Below are 25,457 nucleotides of genomic sequence, written 5' to 3'. Positions count from 1 at the left end.
GTAAATTAAACCAAGTATCGGCCTGGTTCAGGGCAACCTGAGCTTCTATTTAGAGCTGTGAGAACAAACTGGCTTCGTTTATGTTAGCACGTGAATAAACCCTTTAGGGTACCATGCAAAAGTGCTCTCTGGCATAAAAGCAGTGTCAGAAAATCCTTACTTTTGCTGCCTCGTGGAGGGTCAAGTATTGTAACTGGAGAGCTGAGCTTCCCTTCTCCTCCCACTGCTTGTTCACACAGTTAATTGCCCCTCGACACCTCACTGTGCCATGCTGGTCCCCAGAGAAGCAGGGCTGGAAGAGAGCATCTGTAGGCACAGGCTTTGCTGGTTTCCCGGTTTGCCTGCTCGGTTTAGTTGTTGAATAAAGAACAGTTTAGGGATGGGCTTGCCTGCCTGGTGCCTCTGTGAACTCTGAGAGTTCCCTGTGCTATCAGGGAAGGGTGATTATATCCCCCTCCTCTGGAACATCCCACGTGTTTGCTGAAGTAGTGCTTCAAGCTAAATCAGTTTGCTGAGGGCTCCAGCTTCCCTTAATTCAGTGTCAGGACCAGGCTTGCATGGCCATTATTCAAGAAGTTTTATCAGAAGCACAAAGCTAGCATCTGCCCTCCTGCTTCCCTCTGGGCATCACCAGCTCTCCTGCCCTGGCTTTGGCACATGGAGACTCGAGGGACTGCCTCCCTGAGCCCATTTGCAGGCAAAGCTCGTTCCAGCTCCTAGAGAGTCTCTGCTGTTTCACTAGCTGCGGGAGCACGGTGGCTTGTCACTGGTGCCTGGCACAGCAGCTCAGAAAACCTGCCAGAACTGAGGAGCTCGTGTGGGAAAAGGGAGCAAAGACACTGCTCAGATTGCTGGCCTCTCCCCTTCCCTCTTCCAACCCAGCTCAGCTGAACTAGGGCTGGAATTTAGGTTTTAATCTCAGCTGATATCCACACCCTTTCTCCCAGAGGTAGCCACCTTCTTTCCTAGGCCTGGCTCATGTCCCTCTACACTCATTTCTCTGGTGAAGCCTGCCCAGACCCGTGTTCACGTGGATGTTGATGGGAGGAGAAGGGTATTTTTCAAGGTTTCTGCTGGGTTTTTTTCTTCTGAAATATAAGGATGTGCAATTTTTTTAGTTTCAATTTAGCATTGGAGAATTTTATAATTTAGTAATTAAAATCTCTGATAGGCTTTAGAAATTGCAGCTAATTGAATTTAATGGGAAGATGATTTTCAATTTTATTTGATTACCCGGACCCCTGGCATTGGTATTTATGGGAAAAAAATGGGAAATGTGCTGTGTGGGCTAAGATGGCATAATTGAATTAGGGCTAATCGGATTTCTTCGTCATGAATTTCACTATAATTTTCCTATAATTTTCCATTAGATATCTAGTTTACAAATATTCACAAAGAAATGAAGCTCTTTCGGAATGGAGATTGCTGGCTAACAGGATTACAGGGACGATAGCTCGGCATTGCCAGCCCGGGCTCCTTCAGTAATGCAATCGCTGCGTCTGCCTCACACTTACCGCCCGCCGCTGCTCCCGCAGCCCCGGCCCTCTGCCAGGGCTCCCGGGGGGCCGCGGCCGCGCTTCCGCCGGGGCTCTGCAGCCCCTGCCCGGCGGGTCCCCGTGCCCTCGGGGGCACACGGGCTCTGCAGCCCCTGCCCGGCGGGTCCCGTGCCCTCGGGGGCACACGGGCTCTGCAGCCCCTGCCCGGCGGGTCCCGTGCCCTCGGGGGGCACACGGGCTCTGCAGCCCCTGCCCGGCGGGTCCCCGTGCCCTCGGGGCCACACGGGCTCTGCAGCCCCTGCCCGGCGGGTCCCGTGCCCTCGGGGCCACACGGGCTCTGCAGCCCCTGCCCGGCGGGTCCCCGTGCCCTCGGGGGGCACACGGGCTCTGCAGCCCCTGCCCGGCGGGTCCCCGTGCCCTCGGGGCCACACGGGCTCTGCAGCCCCTGCCCGGCGGGTCCCCGTGCCCTCGGGGGCACACGGGTCCTGTGCCGGGCACACGGCGGTGTCCCTGTGCCCTCGGGGGCACACGGGTCCTGTGCCGGGCACACGGCGGTGTCCCTGTGCCCTCGGGGGCACACCGGTCCTGTGCCGGGCACACGGCGGTGTCCCTGTGCCCTCGGGGGCACACGGGTCCTGTGCCGGGCACACGGCGGTGTCCCTGTGCCCTCGGGGGCACACCGGTCCCCCCGGCGCTGCGCGTGCCCCCGCGGCGCTGGCGCGTCCCCGCCTCGCTCGGAGCCACTGGCAGGCACGCTGGCACATCGCCTGTGTCAGCAGCGTTGAAGCTCAGGCAGCCCCGTTGCACAAGCAGGGCCAGCCCACGCGGATACACGCGTACTGCATCTCGGGCAGCTCTCGGAATGCACCCACCACCACCTTGCTTGTGTTCGAGGGGATGCTTTGCCTTCCCTCCCTGGGCTCTGGTGGGGATCCTGCCGTCACGTCTCAGCGGAAGAGCAGTCAGTCCCCACTGTGTGCAGTCCTGGGTCTGATGCCCATTTCTCACCTCCTCCATCATCTCCCCTCATTGTCACTTCTCATGAATGAGTGACTGCTCCTTTGGGGACAGTCCCTGACATTGCCCTGTTCCTGCCTCAGTGCCCTGCATGGGAGCAGGGGTGACACGGGCTCCGCCTGTGATGGGACAGGTAGAGCAGAGCAGACAATGTGCCAGATTCCCTCTGCCTTCCCTCCTTTCTCCTCTTGCCCGTGCCCAAGCCACATTAAATCCAGAGTGAATTTATGGAGACCAGCCCTACTCCACAGTGTCAGAGTCCTGTAAAATCCAGCCTGTCTTTTGACCTGCCCCATCTCTGTTACTTGCTGGGCTGCATTTTGGGAGCCTTTACAGATCTGTCCAACCCATGGCAGGATAGAGTTGCTGGGGGAGCAAGTCATTGCCCTATAGAGTAAGTAGGGTGGCAGCTCCTCTCTACCCAGTGCCCTTTGACATCTGCATGCCATTAGGCCTTCCACATGTGTCCAGAGCAGGACAGTCTCTGCTAAAACATCCATGACAATCCAGACCGTGTCATTGCATTTACATGATTCCATGTGTATGCACATGGCATGTACTCACACTTTCATTTGCATGTCCCTGCAGGAGCACAAGCTGGCTTGCAGATCCTCTGGACAGAAATCAGAAATCACCATTTCTGTCTGCGCTTGCCCCATGCACTGCAGAAATTGGTCTTGCGCAGTCTGGGACCCATCCTTGGGCAGTAGTTTCCCATGCCAGCTGTGTGCTTTGCCAAGCCCGGGCTCAGGGGCTTTGTGGGGTTCAGGATGGTTCAGGGTGGTATTTGCTGGTTTTGCAGGGAGAGCACCTACTTTTGAGTGCCAGGTACCTTCCCTATAGGACCTGCTGCCTGGGTACGACTATGCCCTTACCTCTTCACCCTGAAATCCCCAGGCTGCACTTTTAATTGCTGCAGTAAATTGTAACTAATTGTTAGTGCATTCAAACCCCTGCCACTCCTTCCCCCCAAGTCTTCCTGGGCCCCTGTGGAGCACATGCCGTGTACGTTCAGTGCCGTATGGCCCGTTCCCAGTACAGTCATTCCCTCTGGGCAGTGGTCAAGAGATGAGCAGCATTGGCTTCCAGCAGATGCTGGAAGCTGTGGGGTGCCTGGGAAAGCAGTAGCTACATGGTGGGGACCTGGTGTCAAACTGTTTGAGGCCAAAAGAACAGTAAATGGCAGAATTGCTCCCAGCAGAGCCTTCCCCAGCACGCTGAAACTTAGCACAGCTGCTTTGGCAAGGGGTTCTGGGAGCCATGTGCCAATAATGTGATTGAAACTGAATTGAGAAGGAAGGAGGGAAAGAGAAGGAAAGGGAAAGAAAGCATGGATTGTCTGCTCCTGCCGCCCAGGCCCTGAGGCCTCTGGGCACCTCCCTTGACGAAACAGAAATCAAACAAAATTACAGAAATAGGGCAGGAGCATTTGCCTAATAGACTCCCCAAGCAGGAGCAGGAGCACAGCACTGCCAGATCTCCAACCTGCAATCTGAGAGCCAGCGCCCTGATCCCACATGAATCCAGAGCACAGTCCCAGGCCCCCAGGCCAGCTCCAGCTAAGGAGGGAGAAACTGCCAAGAAAATGGGCTAAGCATAAAAAACAAAGGTAGAAGGGGGATGTCCCACATCTCAGTGTGACTCACCCCCTACTCAGCCCTGGCACACTGTCTGCGGGGAAAGCATTAAACTGTAATAATAATAAATTAATCATCCTTCCCCCTCCCATTGCACTTTTCATCTGAGGATCTCTGAGCACCTGGCAAACATTAATTACCAAGAGCTCCTCGTGCCCCTGGGAGGGTGGAAGGGGGCAGAGAGAGATCTCTTCACCTGCCACGGAAGGGCAGATGTGGCTGGAGCGGATGGGGCGGCTCTCGCCGTGGCACGGAAGCAAAGTTCAGAGCAGGGTGAGGGGTGCTGCCTTCCCTCGAGTGCTCCTGGAGAGCAGGGGGTCCGGCAGCCTCTTCATGCACGGTCAGAGGCAGCTTTTCCTCAGAGTGGATCCATACCCTGAAGGGATAAGGGAACGAGGGGAGGTGCTACCCTCATGGGGGGCACAGGAGCAGAAAGCTTCAGAGCCCTTGAGAGAGGCAAGAACCAATGTTCCTTGGGTAAGAGGCAAAGGAGGGAGTATGGGGAAATAAAACCTGATCCTGTGACAGGAGATTGCTGAGATAGGAAATCAGGCCTTGCCATTGCATCAGCTGCAGGGCGTGGATTTCACCTGAAAAAACACCTTGGCAAGTTGTTCCTGCAAGGAGGAGTGGGAGGGACAGTGGGAAGTCTGTGGAGGGGATCCTCCAGGTGTATTTAGGTTGCGTGTGTGGGTTCATGTGTGTCGTGGTGTATGGATATGTGTGTATTTGAATGTAAGTGAGCACAGAGTATCATTTTCTTTGTGGAGGGCATATGCATGTTGCGTGTGCAGGCTGGGATGGGAGGGGTGGGGAACATTTGTATACTGATGTGTGAACGTGCTCAGCTTGGTGCACGTAGAAGAACAGGTATGTTCAGAGGGTCAGTGGGACTGTGTGTGCATAGTGACATATCCATGTTAGAAAGTGTGTTCCTCTTTGTGAGGAACTGGAGATCCAGCGGGGGCCCACTTTCTCAGGGAACGGTGGTGGGCAGAACACCCACTCCTTAAATATTAAGTTCACAGAAGAAGCAAAAAGGAAGATATCTGACATAAAGTGCAGAGAACTTATGGGACCTGTCAGCAAACTCAAACCTGGAAGGAAGTGTTGAATCCAAACTGAGCTATTACAGAGCCTGCACAAACAGTTCTGGTTCTGTCCATTACTTTGCAGGGTTGGATGTTCCTTGGCAGGTGCTCTAGTGCCTGACTCAGGTGTAGGGACCAGGGCAGGCTCTGCTGAGGATTGTGAGTGATGTTGGCTGGGTGTTGGGGCCGAGTGAAGTGCAGACAGGCAGGATTGTACAGGCAGCATGGGGTGACAGCTGACTGGAGCTGATGGTGTGGTTAGAAACCAGTGAGTGGGGAAATCGGGGCAATGCTGATAAAGCAGGAGCTTGGCTGCACCAAGTGGCAAGGTGAGTCCCGTCCGGGGCTCTGTTCAGGAGTGCTGCTTGGCTGGGCAGCCCCCAGGCAGGGCACACTTGCCTCCTGCCTGACACTTGTCCCCATGTGCTTCCCGGCTTGGAAGGTCCCTGGATGGCTCCATTTCACTAGACTTTGTTTAGATTTTTCTCTTGAGAGGAGCCAGAATATTTGTGGTTTCCACAAATGACTCCCCTCTCCTCTTCCCTCTCCCTGCCCTCTGGCCTGCATTGCTGCCTGTGTGTTTTTGTCCATGCAAATGCAGCACTGCTGAGGTGATGAGCTACAGTTTGTGTTGCGTCTCTGGGCTCAGGACACTATCAGGGTGCAGCACATCCTGGTGCATGGAGCCAAACACTCCTGGGCTCCTTCCAGCCCTGTGACTAACCTGTCCAGCCACTTCTGGCGAGTCACTTCCCTCACTAGTGCCTCAGTTTCCCCATCCCTAGTGGGGTAATGATGCTGGCCTCCTTTGGGAAGCACATTAAGTTCTGCCTATAAAAAGGATTTAAGAGCTGGTAAGTCCATGGGCAGCTCTGTGTGAGCCCCGATGAGAAGCCTAGCTCTGCCAAAATCCTGGAGCCAAACGTGGTGTGTTCACAAAAACAGCCTACAACCTGCTCAAAATACCTATTTAATCAGGTAAATAATCTGCTCGTTTGTTTTAAAGAAAGAGGCTTATATCTGTGTTTACCCAACACGCCTCTCAGAACCTCCCTCGCATTCTTTGCTACTTAGAAAAATAAAGCCAAAAAAAATGAGGAAATTCACTGCAAAAGTGCCCCCTTCCCCCCGCCTCCCGTGGGCCCGGCGTTCAGGGGTAGAGCGCCGTGATCTTCCTGAGGGCAAGATGCGTCCAGGGTTGTGACACCCGCAGGTGGCGGCCACCAGTGCCCCGAGGGCTCCAGTCCTCCTCGATGCGCGCTCCACACCGCACGGCCGAGCCTGGACCCCCACCGCGTGGGACGGCGGTGCCAGCAACCCGCCGTGCCCCTGCCCGCGGGTCCTGCCGCGCCCGGTACCCAGGGCACCGCTGCCGCCCGTCCGGCCCCGTACGCCCCCCTCCATCCCCTCGTGGTTTGCGGTCTGCTCCGCGCCGGCGGCTCCGTCCCCGCCGCTCCGGGGCTTCCGGAGGAGCCAGCGCCGCAGCCGCGGGGCGGGTGGCGGCGGCGGCCGGCAGCGATGGCTGCGGGGCACCGCGGCCAGGCTGGTCCCGGCGGGCGGCCCTGCGTGCGGGGCAGCCCCGCGCTCCTTCCCCGCCACGCCGGGACCGCCGCAGGGTGCGCGAGGGCCGCGCTCCGGGTCCGCCCGAAGTAACCCCGCCGCCGCCGCCGCCCCGCTGTCCCCCGACCCGACCCGACCCGACCCGATCCAACCCGGCCCGGTCCCGCACCTGCCCCCGGCGGCGGGCCCGGCGAGGGGGCGGGTCCGCCGGCCGCCAGTCACCGCCCCCCGCGCGGCGCGCCCGCCCCCGGCCCCGCTGCCAAAGTGACTCGGGGAGGACCGGCACGGCAATGACATCAGTGCTTTAAACAACTTGTTATTCGGGAGCAATCAGCTGCAATTAGGTATTAATTAAGTATTATGAAAGTTGATTATTTAAGTGAATTCGGCTTTCGTCTCTCCGACTATGGTAAGTACAGCACAATTGTCCTTTTCCTGCCCCCAGCCCCCCGCCCGCCTGTCGGCGGAGCCCCCGGTCGGTGCGGCCGCCGGTGCCCCCGCGCCGGGCGGTGCGGAGCGGAGCGCTGTCCGCCGCGGCCGCCCCTCCGCAGCTGTGCCGCTCCGAGCCGCGGGGCCGGCGCTGCGGGCAGCGCAGTCTCTCCGGACTCGGGGCCGCCGCACCGAAACTTTTGTTGGCGGGTGCGCGGTGCCGGGCTGCGGGCCAGGCGGAGCGGGGCGCGGGGGCCGCACCAGGTGCGGTGCGGTGCGGGGCTTGCCGCCTCTTTCACTTTGCTTCTTTCACTTGTTTTACGGAAGTTGCTCCCGCGCCCGCCGCCGCTTCGGCCCCGCTCTCCCGGCCCCGCCGAGGGGAGCTGGGGGCTCTGCTCGCTCCGTCGGTCCTTCCCGGCAGAGCGGCCCCCGCGGGCCGGGGCAGCGGGGCAAGGAGCGGGCTGGCCGTGAGAGGATGCGGAGGGGAAGTTTATGGGGGTTTTGAAATGATTCTGCCTTTGTATTTGTTGTAAGTTGTGTGGGTTGTTTTCTCTTTCATATTTTCCCCCCTCCTGAGCTCTGGCGTGTCGGTGGTAAAGGTTGCTTGTCAGGTTCCTGTACTGCCTAAATGAAAAGGAATTTAATTTATTTGGGACAAGGCAGTGTCAGATGAAGAGGCTGCTTATTACATTTAATGAGTTGTTTTTTGGTTTTATTCAGCCTGGGCATATCTGGGATGGGTTTGTTTTTGTCCTTCCATGTGAGGTGTATGAGACCTCCCCCACCCCTTCACATCATGCAGGGAGGAGGAAAGGTGGCCAGGCTGGGGCAATGTTTTGGTTTTAGATTACAGGCCCTAGTACTGGGGTTGGGTGTGTTTCTGATTGTAGCTTTTTGTGGCTTGTCCACTGGTTTTTGATCAGGTATCAGGATGGGGAGTAGGTTCCGGCCTGGTGCTGGGCTGGGCTGGTGGCCCTGCTGGGTGTGATGATGGACAGATGTCCATAAGGCTGGAGTGTGATTGCAGCCAGGAGCTTTGGGCCTCGAAGTGTTGGTGGGTTTTCCAATCCTTGGACTGTCTCTTTTAGATTTGACAAAATGTGCAAACTGAGAGTTTGGTAGAATCTGTCCCTTAGGTGATGTTACCTAGGTCTTTGGGACCAGGTCCCACCACCATAGCCCTGTACTGGCTAGCACAACTACACCTGCTCCTCCAAAATGGTGTAAACCATTCTTTGCCATTTAAAAACCAAATGGCAGGAATGAGCGAAACAGGCCTGTGCTGGCAATGCGCCATGGTCCAGGTAATTGCTGCCAGAGAGTGTGTGCTGGTTTGTTTTTTTTTTAATAAGGAGTAGGATGGTAATAAACTGGTTGATGATTGACTGGGCCTGAACTATGTACTCTGATATTGTGAGTGAGAGGATAATTTTGCCGTCGTTTATTCCATTTATTTACTTATTTCTACCATTGCTATCAGGAACCGAGTGGCTCCAGAGCCACTTCCACCTGTGAGCAAGACATGCCAGCTCTGCTTGGGTCCAGCCGTGGGCGTGTGGCTGCCTCCCTTCTAGATCAAGAAGCTGGGATGCTGCGTGGGCAGCTCGGGAGTTAAGGATGTGGTGAAACTGCAGGAGGGCAAATGCTTCGAAGAGCAATAAACAGTGATTTAGCCCGATCTCCATCTCGGGGAGCCGTGGCAGTGCCCGGGCGGGCAGGGCTGTGCCCCGGCGCTGCAGTGCCCTCTGCCGGCGGGAGCGCTGCCCCGTGGGGCTCCCCCGACCGGGGGCTGCCCGGCCGGCGCCTTCCCCTCCCGAAAAAGGGACCCTCCTTCGCCTCGCAAGGGCTGTGGGTGCTCAGCCTTGCCACGGCTGCGCCCAGGTAACACGTGGGCTTTGGTCTCCGGTATGGGAATCCGGGGCTGCACTAAGACGTGGAAATGAGGATCGGGGAGATCTCTTTAAGTCAGCATTATGATCTGTGTGTGGGTGAACCCGTCTTGTCATGATCCCGGGGCAAAACCTGCCCCATAATCACCACCTCTAACCCTTATCTACTTGGGCCAGCTTATCTCCCTCAGTCTGCCTCTTGAATTCTCTCCAAGCCCTCAGGCAGTGACTCTCCAGAGGCAGTGCCCGAGGGCTGCTCATAGGAGCTGCCAGCTGGCAGAGGCAAGTCCAGAGGGGTTTCTTTCCCAGAGGGACTCAGTATGTGGGGTCTGACAGTCTGCCCTTGCTGAGGGCTTTCTCAGCTCAGTCAGTCCATGCATGGACCTTCTAGGACCAAAAGTGTTAATAATGGTTAAGGGCTGAAAAGAATTTGTAGACGGAGTCCATCTGCACAGGAATGCAGCAAGATGTTCCCTACATGTGACTTTCTGCGAGTCTGGTTTTAAATACCTTGACTGACTGGGTACTTGTCACTTCCTTTGGGACACTGTTCCCCAGGCTAGTTATCCTTGGTATGAGATTACAGGAACTGACCTCAGAATGAGGACCAAAACACCTATGGTAAGTGGGCGGAGGAATACCCAATTTCCCACTCCAAGGGTCATTTGGTGTCTTTGTAAAATCGCTGCTGTTGTTTGAAACACCCAGTGGATAGAAACACCTTCTTTGGGCTGGTGACAACTTGTTTGGGGTTTTTTAACCAGATTTTTTGGGAGAGATTGGCTCAGTCAAGGTCGGTGTCATTTGTGAGCTCATGCTCTGCAAAAGGTTCCCAGGCAGTTAGTTTGGGTGTTCATGTCCCTTTCCAGTAGTTCTATGAGATACTTGTTGGGTGGAAAGCATTCAAGGGCTTAAGCCTACCAAGTGAAGATTGTTCCTTGGGAGAAGGGTTTAGCAGGCAGGGATTAACCTTCCCAAAATGGAACAAGCAGCACCCAGCTATTACTTGGAGAACATGCTTCAGAGCTGCTTGAAGTCCACAGGAGTTTTTCTACTGCTTTGGCATTATAGAGAGATAACTCACAAAAAGGCCAGAAAGTTGATCTCTGAGATGAACTCCTGTTTCCTCACCTGTCCTCTGTCTGCTGGATCTCACGAGTCCTTCTAAACCAGGTCTGCCACTGACAGAGTGGGGTCCACTGATGTGTGCAGGTAGTACACCATTCTGCTCTGAGACACAGAGTCCTGGGTTGGAGGCAGCTTGTACTGAAACTGGCTGGGAATGGGGCAGATACCTCGACTGGAGGGGATCACATATTTGATGTGTAGTTTCCCTATCATCAGTTTCTCTTTCTGTTTTGCTAAACTGTTTATGCTTCTACCCAGAGTCCTCTTTCCTGCGATTGGATCTCAGGGCTTTGCCTACACAGCCTTTTCTGTCCCACTTTTTGCACTTGGCTGTCCTCCCAGTGAGAGCCTTTGTGGCCACTTTGACTCTCCCTCTGGCATCAAATCGTACCCCTGGGCTGCTGTGCAGCCTACAGTTTAGGCACCCTCTGAAAAGTTGGTTGAAAGTGTCTGGAAAGTAATGAAAAGTCCTGTAGTAGGTAAAGATAACTATTGCCTGTGCTGCATCTCCCACTTCCACCTGGGCTCCTTCCCTCCCTCCCAGGGTTTGAAGATGCAGCCGTTCCCAAGGTTTGGAGAGCTCAGGTGCCACCCAGGGCTCAGCTCCCAGAAGTGCTGACGTTGCAGAGGCCGTGCTAGCCGATCCAGCTGAGGTTTGGGAGAACCAATGTCCTCGTCCTCAGCTGCACTTTGCAAAGCAAAGAGGGGGCAGAGGAGGCTTGGCTGGAAGCAGGGGAGGGGCAGAACCTCCAGCCAAAAGTCCCACGCGGCACCGTCTCCTCCCCTCCGGTTCAGTGCGGACTGGATCAATTTGGACGTCTTCAGCAATAAAAAATGCCGATGTCGTCCTAATTCACTAGGCCCCGAGATGACAGCAAATTTACATTTTTTAATTAAACTAGCAGCCAGTTTTTATGAGAGGGGGCTGGGTTATGCAAATCAAATGGTTGTGTACGAAAGATTAGGAGAGTTTGGGAATAAATTCCACAAATGCTAATAAAAAAAAGAGAGAAAATGAGAGGGGGGAGAGAGAGGGACATTGTTCCATTAGCCCCTTTTAGGCTGATTTCCCTAGGGAGAAAGCTATGGGGGTGAGAGATGGAGGCGGCTTTCAGAGACAGGTAAAATCCATTTTGAGGATGGAGAGCCCCTTGGACCGGGACCTTGTTGCTCCCTGTTTTGTCTCTGAGGGCTTTCAGGGGAGAAGGAGGAAGAAATTGGTAACAAAAGAAGCACTTGGTGGTTTCTAATCCCCATTCCTGCTTGGCCAGTGATCCACAAGCTGGAACAGCAGCTGGGACTGGCTTGAAGATGTAGAAGGTGCACAGTGCTCAGGTGCTGGAGGGGCACAGGTGGGTGAAGGGCTGGGCCAGGTCACTGTGGTGCTGCAAGAGGGTGGCAGGGCATTCCCTGCATGGGCAAAGCCCAGGGGCTATGCAAAGCTTCTCCGGATAGGGCTCATCTTTGGGCTGACAGATGGTCACAGGGCAGGGCTACAGCTGGGATTGGTACCCTGGGGCTTCATCTCTTTTGTGCAGCTCTTGTGGGTGGGCTTCTGGTCCCTGGCAGGAGCTGCTGGTTGTAGCAGGCAGTAGTGCTGATCACAGGTGAGGGTCTAGACTGCTGTTCCATGTAAGCACAGGCTTTATCTGCAGAGCAGAGTGTGTTTGGGACTGTGATGCTTTTCCCTCACCCAGACTGTTTAGCCCCTTGTTGCCCATCCATAGAGATCTCAGAGGCTGACTCCAGCTGTCAACATCTCTTTCTAGTGTGTTAACCTGGCACCAGTCTTCATCTCTTCCTCAAGGGACTTTCCATCTTTCTTCATGTGGTGATTCCAGAAAATAAAAGTTTGTCAAGTCCCTTCAGGAAGAAATAGTTACAGTGAACAAAAAGCATGCGTTTAACTCACATAAAATATATTCTTGAATAAGTTTCCCAAAGAATTCCAAGTTCTTGTTGCATTTAGGAGTTAGGTGTGGTGGCTAGGTACCAAAGCAATTGTTTGCTCTGCTGTGGAGAAACAAAACCAGAAAATTTCTGGAGGCTGGGAAACTGCTTAAAGCTTCCAGTCCTAAGGCAGTTTCATGCTTGGAATAAAAGCTGAACAACCCATGCAGGTTGGCAAGAGAAAGCAAAGGGTGGAGAACAGGAGATACAAGGGAAAAGGATGGGAAGACTAAGGTCACTGGGTGCATTTTATGACAATCCCCTGAGGATTTGGTGCCTCACTAGAGAGCTTTGCCACCCATTCCTGGTTTTGGGGTGTGAAGAGATGATTCACCAACATGCTCATGTTTTGCTTTGGAGAGGTGACATTTTAGCAGAGCCTCTCTTGTGAAATCAGTAAAAACACCAGGCTCTGGTGGTGCATTTCTGGAGGTGTTCCCCACACCCAACACCTACATCCCTGTCACTCTGTCCTGAACGTGCATGTCTGCCCCAGACACTCGCCCGCCTCCGCGCTCCCGGACACTCAGGTGTTGGTGCTGTGCTGAACTTGGCGTTCCCCAGGCTGCTTGCTCGAGACATTGCCACGACGAGCACTCCGGTTCTGTGCGCTTGCATCATCGTTGCCATGAATGAATCCTTCTTGGCAGCAAGAGAAGACGAGAATGGTGTCTGCCCTTTGTGTTGGGTGTCTCTGTGCTCCCCCAGTCTGCAGTGGACCCCCCGTGTTCTGCTGCTGGGGTGAATGGTGGCCTTGGCGTCAGCCTGGTCCACAGCCTCAGACAGACGGCCGTACAGGGGATTTTTGTAACACGAGTTTCTGAGCTGAACTAGGGCCAAGTTCAGCCTAAAGCTAACAAAGAGCTCCAGAACAGGTCTGTGAGACACGGCAGAGTCTGAGGATTTGGTGTAGGATGAATAACTCCTAATCTATAAAGTGGGCATAATCATCTTCCCTTGTGCAGCCCAGAGCCAGGGCTGGGCGCCCAGGGATGGAGATAAGTGAGGGAGGGCTGGCTGCTGTCCATGGATGGGTGCGGGGGTCGGGCTGGAGCGCTCCTCCCTGCAGCCGGGGTGGGGTGCCCGGGCTGTGGGAGAGCTGAGCCTGCCTGGGAGCTCCTGCACCCGCCTGCCCCCCTGGCTCCGGGGTGCCTTCTCATGGGGACCTCTCCAGGACCTGGGCTGGGAGGTGTAGAGCTCCAGCTGGGCTGTTCTGTTGGAATGGTGCAGTGGTGTCAGCCCTGCTCCCAAAACTGGATGGGCCAGGGCAGAGCAGAGGAAGAACCAGGAGCTTTCAGCTTCCATACATGGGAAACTGTCAAAAGCCAGGTAGCAACACCAGCTTTTGTCTGGTATTTCCAGAAAAACCCGGCAGGACCTGGCATCCCAGGGCATAATTTATTATGGAAAAATAAAATAATAAAGTACCAATCCCTTTGAGGCCTGAGTCATAGAAGCATCTTCTCATTAAAGCAGCTCCACCTCTCTGCCGGGTGTTTGCCAGCTCCATGCCTGTATGAATCCACTCCCTGAGCTGCCTCGCCCAGGGCAGCCTTCCTCCTACTCCTCCTCCTCTTCCTGCTGCCTGTGCTTCCCCACCACACCTCTCCTCCAGCACCCCTTCCCCTGTCTGGAGGAGCACAAGCAGTTCCATGTCTCTGGAGCAGCTTCTCCCGGCTCCCCATCTTTGGACCAGGTGGATGTTTTATTGGTGTGTGTTGTAGACAAATATCTTCATCTTTTCACCCACCCACCTCCCACCCCTGTGCTATCAAGTTCTCTGGGCATGCCCTGGCTCCCACATGCCCTTCTCCTGGCTATGTGTTGTGAAGGTGTGTGTAGTATCTTTCCATGGCTCCAAGCTCTCTTCCAAGTGGCCCTCTGAAAGCAGGGGAAGGAGAGGAAGCTGCTCCTGGAGTAATTACCATCTGCATGTCCTGAAGGCAGGCAGCAGATGTTAGCAGAGGAGGACTGGATTGGAAGAGGGTGAGGGAGCAGAGGCTGGGGAAAGGGGGTCTGATTTTTCTTCTCGATTGCATTATTAATATTTTTAGCTGAAACTCAGTAGGACAAGAATCCTAGTTCTGCAAAGTTGATCCATGCACTTGGAAACTTTAGGGGAAAGCTCCTTTGCTCGCTCTTGCTGTGTTTTCTGTCACTCACTCTGCTTTTCTCAGCCTTTTTTATGCTGCACTATTTAACTTTTCTTTCTAAATAGCTTTCCTTTATGTCCTTCTTCCTTTCCATAGTCCCACAGGCCTGTCACTCTTTGTCACTCTCCTGGACTTCCATTCTGTCTTTGATTCTGTCTTGCTTTCCCTTTCCTTCCCCCCCTTGCATTGTCTTACTCTATTTTTCATTTTCCCATTTTTCTGTGGGCTGATATTCAGATGAGCAAACTTCTTCCAGTTAAAGGAGGTCATGAATATTAGGATTTTTCTATCAAACAATGAAATATGGCACAAATTACTCTAAAGAATAGGGCCCTTTTCATAAACCACCTGCTGGTTTTTTTTGAAAGAAAGCACAACCACTCGCCTGTGTGTTCCAAGCAGTTGTCTCACAGCTCTACCTTGCCAAGCTTTGCCGTTCCAATTTCTTCTGCTGAATTTGTTGCTCTTGGTGGAGTAAGTCTGCTCTTCCCAGACTGCCAGCACCCAATGAGTCTGGGTTTGGACAGGTTGGGACAGGATGGGGATTCTGGCAGGATCCTCACTATTTTAAATGTCGGTTTGTGATTGTGCTTTTTTGATTGCAGTGTGTATATTTTGGGGTTTTGTTTTTGTTTTCGACAAATAACATTCTGGTTTGAAACTCATTTGGTTGGAGCCTCTCAGTTTGACTGAGAGATCTCCTTCAGATGTCAGCACCCAGTGGGGCATGGAAACACCTTCTCCTTGTGCTGCTGGTGTGGAGCAACCATCGCTGCCCGGCATGAGGAGGCTGTGGTGCAGGTGACCTGCTCAGGCCTGGGCACCAACCCAGCTGTGGTCATTTCCTCCTGCCTCTCATGGTCCTGCCCCTCTCCTCCCAGCCACAGTTTCAGAAAAGGACCTCTGAGCACAGTGGCCACAGATGGCTCTGGGAAAGCCAAGTTTGTGCTGCATGAGATCCTCCATTCCTTGTGGCCCTGGCTGTGCTTAACTGGATGGTGCCGTGCCTTTGCCAGGGCAGCACCAGAGCAGCTTGGCCGCTCAGCAGGGACAGGAGAGTGGTGGAGCTGTGCCCCAGGGACCTGGAGAGCCTCTGCTCCCTTGGGAGTTGCCATGAGCCAGCCATGGGTAATGCCAGAGACAGGGACAACAGAGGACACCAGCTTGTCTCAGACTTAGGTTTTGTTTTCAGTCCAGCCTATTTATACTCTTAGTTGCTATTTTTTCCCCATTTACATGAATGTGTCTTGTCCTCGCTGTCTTCCATCTTCCCTCAGCAAACCTTGCCATTCTCTGCATGTCTTTGCTGGGAAGCTCGCGGCACCATTCCTCCTGGGCAGAGACCACACTTCTCTGAGGAGGCACCTCTCACTGGCGTGCTCATTCCAGGAGCCTGCTCCAGCCCTTCCACCCTCTCCCACCTGCATTTCCCTGGACAGAAACTGCACACACAGCCTGGGCTGTGTGAACACAGAGTTTGTTTTGCCAGGGTGACCTGTTTAATCATCTCATTTTCTGGTGGCCGTTTATTCCTCGTTTCCACGGTTACAGCCCCATTAAGAGGAGAAGCAATAAGGCAGCGAGTCAAACAGGTAATAAAAACATTAAAGCCATGTGCGCACTGGGAGGGAGGGAGGGCGAGCAGCACTCGCTGAGACGAGACGGGCCGTGCCAGGGAGACAGAAGGGTCACAGGAGCCCGTGCACAGTGTGGTGACACCCAGCCTCTGCAGGGGCCTGACGGCCAGCCAAGTGTCCTACAGCATCCCTCAGCATGCTGCCCTGCTCTGTTGGAGTGTGCTGACACTCAGGACAATGTCACTGCCACCAGTGTGCTGCTCTCCCCGCTGCTGTGCTGCCAAGGCAGAGCTGCAAGTGGACAAAAGCACTCAAAATAAGAGTGTGCTTTTTCTGTATTTACTTTCAGGGCTCTGACTGTCTGAAAGTTTGTAACTTTTTGTTGAGCTTGGGTGATGCTGGTGGACCCAAATACTTGTCCCTGTAACAGCTCTACCATGGCCCTTGCCAAGGTACCTGCTCTTGCTGGTGTGGGCTGTGCTGCTGCCCTGCAGAGCCATGGCTCTGCACAGTTCCTGGAGTAGGACTGACCATCCCACAGGCTGCACCGAGGTATTCACAGCCAGCTACCTGAGCCAGCACAACCTGGAGTACTGTGACACTGCTTTGAGGCTTTCCTAGGTGGAAATACCTGTTTATGGAAGGCCATACTTCTGCAGCCTCCAGGAGAAGGTCAGATGCCGTGGCAATGGGATAGCCAGGTCTCTGCTCCCCAGCAGTGGCTGTGGGCTGGGTGGGAGCTGCTCACCTGGAAGAGTGGGGGATGCCTTTTAGGCCATTGGTAGAAATCAGTGGAGAGCTGTGGGCAGCACCACTGGGAATTTGGTCTCTCCTGCTAGGAGGAATCCCCAGATTTCTGGCTTTTAATTGTGGGCTCCTAAATGGAAAGCAGCAAAATAAAAAACCTAAAGCAGCAACTCTGGAGCCCTGGTATCTCAAGAGAAAGAAAAGAGCTGTTTTCAGCTCACTTCCCTCCAGGCAGTGGTCCTCAGGGACCCCTCAGGGCTGGAAGGTGTGAGCCTTTAGTTACCACGTGCTTGTTATCCCAAAACTGACTTGGCCAGCAACGAGATGGTGGCCTCTCTTCCTTTGGGAAATTTGGGCCAGATAAACTCTTGGGTGTAAAACCATGACCTGACTGGCAAAAACCAGCAAAGTTATTTTTCCCTATAATTTCTCAGTGGCCATGGAGGCCAAACAGCATTGGATCTTAGATGATGAGATGTTGGGTTTGAGGTGGTAGGTCACTGCCATGAGGGAGCAGGTGCCCGAAGGTTGAGAGGATTCTGACCTGTGAATAAGGGTGAGTTTCACTGTGAATGAAAAGGGGTTAAAAATAAGTCCCACTCATAGAGGTGGCACAGCACTGACAGCAAAACAGAAATATTCAGAAAAGCAAACTATAAAGGAGAGCAAGAAAACAGTCACAGAACTACATGCAATGGGGTGCTTTACCTGCTGGCTCTCTCTTTTGAAATCGTCTGCCCTGTCACAGCCCTCTTTTGCCCTGGTGGGATTTTTTATTTATTTATTTCTGACATTGTTTTGGGTTTTACAGTTTCTTTTCTGCAGACTTTATCAGAAAGCATATTTGTGGTGAGAGCCTGTGAAAGGACCTGGCTTGCTGAGTAAATGTTCAACGTGGAAATGAGCTGCATGACCTTGAGGAGGGGAGAGGGAGGAAAGCTGACAGAAATTCATAAAAAGCTGAAAAAGAAAAGAACAAGGAGAAGGGAGGGGAGAGGAAAAAAGATAAAAGGCCTGGCCAGACTGGAAGAAGTCACACAAGGGAGGAATAATGGCCTTTCTTGTTACAGCAGTGACTGGACCTGTCGTATTAGGCATCTTAAAGAGCCCGATTCTAAGTTGTACTCAGCACTGACACTTTGAAAATAGGCCCATTTAAGGTGACTCAAGTTGGGCAACAAAAGTCACTAGTCACTTTAGATCATCTTGGCCTGTGTTCAGAAGGGTGAATTTTATCCTTGGCGAAAGGCCAGTGGGAGGCCCTTCTGTGTTCTGTTCCCGTTCCCAGAATAGGACTTGGGGTGGCTCCTGGAGCTTGTGCCAGCCCTTTGGGGCAGGGGCAGAACCCACTCTGCTCTCTTTTGGGCTGAGCCCTCCCTGTGCGGAAGGCAGTGGTCGCTGGCTAGGCTCATGTGTCAGTCCAGTTGTCTGTGGGCACAGAAACTGGGCTTGAATTTATTTGTGGAATTTCTGGGGAGCTGTGGGTGTCTGGAGAAGGATCTGGATGGAGCAACCTCTCTGTCCTCAGTGCAGGACCCAACAGTAGGAGCAGGGCAGGAGGCTTCCCAGCCATCCTTGGAGCTCCTCAATGTGAGATTGAGATGGAGACACTTGCTTTAGAAAACTAATGAGGATGTCAATCAGAAAAGATCAACAAAACACTGTTGCAAGGGAGAAACTTAGAGTGGAATCACCCTGCTGTCACTACCAGAGACCAAGATGTGAGGTCCAAGCATGCTCTGGAGCTTGGCTTTCCAGAACTGCCTGGTTTAGGCTTGATGGTTTTACTTCAGTCCCATATCTAGTCCTGGAGGATCTAAAGTGGATTTTAAAATTGTGTTGTAGGGATTGGAGAGAGATTGAGCTCCAAGTTTCTGCAGTCTAGTATGTCCTTATTATCTGGATGACACCAGCTCCAGGAAGCCCCTTGGTGCTGCAGTCCCTGGCTCTGGTGCCATTTCCATGGAGGGCTCTGGGCACGCAGGGACCCGGCACCCAGCAGTCAGGGGGGCTGGAGCAGAAGGCCTTGTGCTCTTCAGGGAACCCATGGCTTCTGTTACCTTTTTTGTTGTCTGAATGCATGAAAAAAGTGTAAATGCACCTAGGCTCCCCTTACTGCTTTTTCATTTCATATTGTCATTTCTTTGACTCCCCAAATTCTCTTCAAGTGAGGAAGTCTGACTTCAGTGGCATCAGCACTTCCATAGCCCTGCACACTGACAGGAGCAGTTCAGAGTGTGGGGCGAGGACTGTGCTGAAGCAGAGTGCTCGTTTGTGTTGAAATAGGGCTGATCACCATTCTTTGGTTACTCCTGAATATCTGCACTAATGGTCCTCATTTACACATCTTTAAATTTTTGTTCATTTAGATGGGGGTCGATTTCTTTCCATAAGCCTGAAAATTGTAGAGTAAGATTTTCGCCTTCACTGCTGGCATGGGAGAGCTCTACTGTATGGAGGGGAGCATTTTTGATTTTTTCTATTTGGAAAGGAAAGAAATCAAACTATTTCCAGAAAAGTCTTGTCGAGTGATGACCTCAAAATATTTTCTCTAGCAGTGCAGTCTGAAGTCAGACAGACAGAATGTGTCTGGGTGGGAAGTGCAGAGAGCACGGGCACGACTGCCTGACACAGGGGAAAGCCATCAGTCCACAGCTTTGGGAGGAACTGGAGCAAAGTCACCAGCGCAGATGCCAGAGCAAGGAGCTGTAACTGTACATTTAATAGCTTTGGATGTTTGCTTTTATGTGACAGTTGCTGCTCAGGCAATCAGATTGGAGAATTCTAGACTTGCGTGGATTTCAGGGATTTTATATGTATGTGTTCAGCACAGGACATGAGTGGGATGGGAGCCTAGGGGTTTTTCCAACAGGAGAAGGGCCCTGTCCCCTGCTCCTCCCTGCCCCTGTGCACCTTGATTTTATGAGCTGAGCCTTCCCCTCTCACTCCTGTCTCTTACTCTTCCCTGAAGTCACTGTACCTCCAAACCCACCTCACTCACCTGCTCCCTCTGGTCCTAGCATCCTCCCACACTCCCCGGAGCATCCTCTGTCCTGTTCTTCTCCTCCCTGATGTGTTAACCTGCCCCTGCAGAAGCCCTGCCCTGTGCCAAGAGCCCCATCTGGAAGTCAAACAACCACGGCCCGAGTGCTGGCCCTGCCCAGCCTCCCCTGCCCAGCTTGGGGTGCAGCTGAAACTGTCCTGTGAGAACTGCAAGGCAGAGGCATGTTTTCACAGTTTATTCTCCAAAAGGAGAGCCTGCAAGGGGTGAGGGGCAGACTCCTTGCAGTGAAGGTGTTAACAAATAGCAGGTGATTAAACATGACAAGCAGTGACATTTCTGTGTGGGGTTCTCAGTACCAGCAATGCCAAGAATGAAGCTATAAACCCTGACATTTTGTGTTATGCACTGAGGTTTTTAATAGACATCTTTCTCTCCCTCACCCCTGTTTGTTTCTTTTATTCCTCTATTCTCTTCTGTCCTCTTCTCCCTTTTCTCTCTCTTCCTGATCCTCACCCTGGCTCTGTCCCATCCCAAGTGCCCCCATCTCCATTTCCCATCCCTCCCTCCCCGCTCTTATCTTTGCTCTCTTGCTTCACCAGACTCATTTGTTCAATGTCCTTCACTTTAGCTTTTGTTTCTCTCTTCCTCCCTATTTTCTTGTTACACTTTTCCAAGATTTTTTTGCTTTTCATGGCATCATTCACCCTTCCTTACTCTTCTCTTCCTCCTGCTAGCTGCGGTCTGTGCCATATGCACACGCTCGCAGTCTCTCACACATATGCACTCCCACACTTTATTGCACACACACTGGCACTTCCCGCACACTTCCCTGCTCCCCCCACGCTCCCGCTCTCTCCTGCTCTGTCTCTCACATACGCTCGCACTTGCTCTTTTCTTTCTGTGCTTCCCCTCTCCTGCTCTTCTTTGTCTTTGTTACTCCCTTCTGCTGTCATCCTCCCTCTGTCTGTTCTTTTCCACTCTCTCCCCTTCTCCCTCCCTTTCCTTTCTCTTTTTGGGGTCTGATGTAATACTCTAACCATGGGCAGCCAGGCCAGTTGCTTGTCAGGGAGCAGGTGTCCCACCCCTGAGTGATGTTTTTGTTAATAACGTTTTTGCCCTGACTCAGAAGCCGTCATTTTGGAGATTGGTTGGTGGGTTTTTTTTAAGGACAGGAGCTGAGGAGGCTGAGCTTTTGGGAACAGTTGCTCGGTTTGTACTAAAAGGACTGCAACAGTTGTTCTGCTGGGCAAGAAACGTTGGAACAACTGCAGATTCTCTTCCCGCCCCCCCCCTCCCCAATCCCATCTATCCAAAGGGCATTTGGAGGTGACACCCAATGCACAGTGCCCCTTGCAGCCAGCTCTAATTGGAGCTGACGAGCTGCCACTTGTTCTTGGCTTTGGAAGTGGGGCACTTCTGCCGCTGGAGGTGGCCCTACCCAGCCCTCTCTATTACAAAAAAACATTTCCTCCTCTTCTGCCTTCTCCTGGTCCCCAAAATTATCAGAATGATAATGGCCAGAGTGACCAGAGCAGTCAAAGGCAGGGCTCTCCTCCAGCAGGTCGCCTGGTCTCTGGAGCTCAGCAGTTGTGGCCCAGCTACGTGACCTGGACATAAGGAAGGGGTCTGCAGGCACAGGAGGATAAAAGGGGTCAGCAGCGGTCTTCGGCTCCCTGGTCCATGACCTGCCTGCCTCACTGTGTCTTACCAGGCTGTGATCCCTTTGGTGCAGGGGCTGGGGCAGGGTATGAAGCTTCCCAGTAGGCAGGGTGGAAATGGTGTGGGCAGGCCCGTCGGAGCCCGGGGACTCGAGGCACCTCCAGAGGCTCTTTAAGCGGCACAGCTATTCCTTCTCACACGCCTGCAGAATCTCTGCCTCTCCCCAGGTCCCTGGGGAAGATCTGTAGGGAGCTCCTGGAGAATTACCAGGCACAGGGTCTATGCTGTGTGTTAGGAGTGTGCTGGCCCATCGCTACAGCTGTCACCTCTGCACTGAGAGCAGCCAGGGTGGGCGAGAGGCTCTCCTGGCTGGACAGAGAGGACAGAGGCTGGGGCAGCTCCTATGGCAGGAGGTTCCCAGGTCCCCAGTTTAAGCGGCTTAGCAGGTATTTGAAGTGAGTTCAAACTAAACTGCAGTTTCAGTCCCAGTATTTCCTCTTCCTTGACTCTGCGCTCATGCTAAAAATCAAAATACTTCCCCATAAAGAACTGCCTTCCCATAAAAGGGCCTCTCCCTCCCTGTCTGCCCAGGTCTTATTGATCAAGCACCACAGACGGTGGCTGCAGCTTCAGTTGCCAAGTAGGGCAGATCGATAGAGACTCGATAGGATGGGATTTTTGGCAGCTGGAACATGTATTTTTTCCTCCTTCCGTCCCACCATCCCTCTGGGAAATGGTTGGTGTCACAGTGGAAGCAGGTGGAGCAAAGCTCTGTCCTCTCACTTGCCTCTCACCTTGTCATCTGCCCTCTGTGCTGCAGCCCTGGGACCAGAGGCTCTGCGGGAGCATCGGTGGGGCTGCAGAGAATGTGGGGCGTGTGTGGAGACAGAGTAGTCCCACCCTGTGCTGGCTCCCCCAGCCCCTCTCTGCTGCTTACCTTTTACAATGGCCACGTTCACTCTTTTGTATCCTGGGGCAATCCTATGGGTCAGTCCAGGCTCCCCAAAAGCAGTATTTGGCCTTTCTTGTTTTCCCAGTCTCTATTCAACTAGTGTTTCTTCCCTGCCTGGATCCAAAGAAATTCCCCTCTGCCCTCCCCTGCTGTGGCCTCAGTGCTGTTGTCATCTTCCCAGAGATGGGGAGGGCAAGGCAGGGTGATGGGAAGTGACTTCCTGAAGGCCAGAGGGGCTTGTTGCTGGAGCTGAGGTTTGGGGCCGTGTTTCTGGCTGTCTTTTAGCAGCACTCAGCCCCATGGCCGTGGGCCTGGGACAGCGCTTCTCCACTCAGAGCCTTCCCAGGCTGCCCTGTCCGTGTGGGACCAAAAGCTGTGGGCTGGTCTCCAGCATGAACTGGGGGAATGAGACGCAGAGGGGGGCACTGGGGAGGAGAGGGATGCGGTGCAGACCTGTCTTTCTCCGTCCTCTCTGAAGAGCAGTTAGCTGTGCCGTAAGATGTCCTTAACCCTTGCTAGCCCTCCTGGCTGCCCAACCTCTGGCAGGTGCTGAGCGCCGCGCACAGAGAAGTTAATGAAATGAGTATTTTGGGGAGGGGGGAGGGAGGCTCTGTACTGCACCCTGGGGCCCTGGGTTTATTAATGGTGACCTGCCATTAAAGACTAAAGTGCTAACCTGGTCATATTTAGCAGCTTTCAGTGGTATCCCAGTGGTCTCTGCCTGCAATATCAACTCCTGCTTTCCCCCGCAGCCCCAGCTCAGCAGGAGCTGACTCCAGAGTTTCTCTGCTACAATGAGTCTGGTGGGCAGCACTAAGAAGTCTCTGTTTTGCTGCTGCCAGACAGATTTCCACCTCCTCCTGCTGCTTCATGCAGCTTCCCCTCTTACTGCCAGGTCTTGCCAGGCAGCGCTTGGAAAAGAGGACCAAGTCCTGGCATCTTCACCATTTCCTTTCTACAGACAGAGCCTGAGGGTCACTAGGAGAGGGAGATGTGCCAGCATGAAGCTCAGAGGGTTTGGCCATGAAGAAGAAGCATACTCCAGCTCTGCAAAGCATTTCCACAGAGCTCTCTGAGAGGGCACTGGCAAATTATCCCTCTGAGGTGGCAGGCTGGGAAGCGAGGCAGCAGCTCTGCCAGAGCTGATTAAAACAGGACTCAGGGCTAACAGCTTCAGGTCAGAGCAGGAGGGCTGCTCCCACTGCTGCTGTCCCTCTTGCTCCGATCTAAGAGGGATGTGGAAAACCCAAGCTTGGGGGGATGTCCCCTGGGGGATATCAGCAGTTGGATATTGCAGTGACAGGCACTTTAGAAAGATGCTGGGAGCTGCTGCTGCTGCTGGTCCAGGCAGGGATCAGTGTTAGCAGGAAAGAAAAAAAAGCCCCAGAGTTTCCTTGAAGCTAATTCTGCTCTTGATGCTTCCCCAGAAGCAAGATCCTGCTGTGCTCTGTGTGCCAACTGAGATTATTGCTTTCCCTGATCACTTCTTCCTGGATTAAAACCTCAGCACAGAGTATTTTGCAGTGTGTTATTCCAGGATACCCCCTAGAAGCTCAACGTGGTGCAGACTCTGGCAGAGATACCAGGGAATCATGAGGCTGCTCCTGCTGCTCAGGTCAGGAGGTGGGGGTGCACTAATGCTGGCCTGAGGTGGGGGCACAAAGAGCAAGGCTGTGGGATCGTCCTCTCTGCAGAGAGCCCCGCAAGGCACAGATCCCTTCCTGTGGGCACGTTTGTCAGTGTGGGCTGCCGGCCATTCCCCAGCAGAGCCAGCGAGGGCAGGGGCCTGGTTCCAGCAGAGCTGCAGCCCTCGCGGCCTCCCAGCAGGACGAGTGCCGCTTTGGCAGCCAGGCTGGGGGCAATCCTCGCTCCCTCCTTTGGCTCCGTGCCCCAGCTGAGCTGCAGCCAGGTTTTGCTGTAATCCCTACATCCTGTTGCAGGTCCTTAATCAGCTGGAGGCAGCCTGGAAAGAAAACCCCAAAACCCAAACCCCACACTGTTGTGGTTAAAGCTCCCCGCTGCCAGCTGGTGGGGAGGGGGGGGCAGCAACCTTCCCAGGCACCAGGTGGGAGACGGGAAGGGTTGGGAGAGATTACAGTTTCCTTGGTAGGGGCGGAAGCAGAGAAAAGGGTGTTTGTTTCTGCTGGGGGTCTCTGCAGGACCCACTCGTGCTGTTCCCCTGCAGAGCGGACGGGTCTGGGTTTGAGGCATTGACTGCTCCTGTTCTCCCACTGCCGGCCCAGCTCTGGACACTGCCCCTTCAGCCCTCATTGGGCAGGCTTGGAAACTCTCCGGGTTGTTGTTGAGTTGGTTTTTTTCCCATTTAATGCATAGAATAACACTGATGGGTCTGAACAGCTCCAGCCAGGCGACGAGGGGAAAGAATAACAAGCTCCTGAATGTCAGGCAAAATTATGGGCCATTGCTATTTAGGGTGAGTCTGGTGGATTTAGGGCCTCTCTGTTCTATTGTCCTGGCTGCTCTGAGCATTGGAGCAGGCGAGACACAAGTCGGGAATTTTATTGCAGAGCATGTTCGGGGGAAGGCTGGTTCTGAGCGTTTCCGGAGTGAAACAGCAGCAGTGGGGGAGAGGGGACTGTTTCTGTTGGAAAGTTGGTGAGATGCGATACCACAGGCTGGAAGTCCTGGAGAGGTGGTTATCCAGCAGAGAGTAGAGCCCCTTTGCATCCTGGTTTCTGTCAGGATTCAGCTTCAGGTGTTCATCACACTGCCCAAGCCTGTGTAGGGTTGGTCTCCATCCTCCACACCTGGGCTGGCTGTCCAGCTGCTGTGTCCCTTGGCAGAGCCTGCGGGTCCCCAAGGGGCCCATGGCTCCTTGACTTCTCTTGTGAAGCATTCAGGAATGTAGTTCATATGAAAAACGGTGCCTATATGTGTGTGTTCAGTGGGGATTAGGGGTTTTGGTGTCATCTCTTGAATTGCTTATTGCTGGCTCTGGTGATGTAACCAGGGCTGGCACTGCACTCGCATTGCCAGGTGTTAGGGGAAGGCCCCAGCTGAACAGCATAAGCAAAGAAGGACACAGAAAGGCTGAAGAAAGGTGTTACACAGTGTGATAGAAGTGGATTGTCCTTGGAAAAGTGATGTCTTTACAAGTGCTGAACAGGGCGTACCCTAAGCTTCCAGATTTTGGCAAATGCATTCTGT

At 53.6% G+C, this 25,457-nt stretch overlaps 1 protein-coding gene across 12 annotated transcripts in view; it reads left to right on the top strand.

Annotated features, from left to right (window-relative positions):
• Positions 1-25,457, top strand: part of CASZ1 (castor zinc finger 1) — a 195,389-nt gene that overhangs the window by 101,373 nt on the left and 68,559 nt on the right. The window contains exon 1 of one of the 12 annotated variants that reach the window (XM_018920305.3): positions 7,060-7,210. The exons of 9 other annotated variants lie outside the window; for them this stretch is intronic. In XM_018920305.3, coding sequence (XP_018775850.2) covers positions 7,162-7,210 — 49 coding nt within the window. In that variant the 5' untranslated portion in view covers positions 7,060-7,161. Of the gene's footprint in view, positions 1-7,059; positions 7,211-15,925; positions 15,943-25,457 lie in introns of those variants that run through there. 2 more of the 12 variants (XM_018920311.3, XM_050982591.1) reach the window with 2 other exon arrangements.

This window comes from Serinus canaria, chromosome 21 (assembly GCF_022539315.1).
Source record: "Serinus canaria isolate serCan28SL12 chromosome 21, serCan2020, whole genome shotgun sequence".
In the NCBI taxonomy this organism is placed as follows: domain Eukaryota; kingdom Metazoa; phylum Chordata; class Aves; order Passeriformes; family Fringillidae; genus Serinus; species Serinus canaria.
The sequence above is the reverse complement of the archived record's forward strand: the minus strand, read 5'-3'. Positions and strand labels throughout refer to the sequence as shown.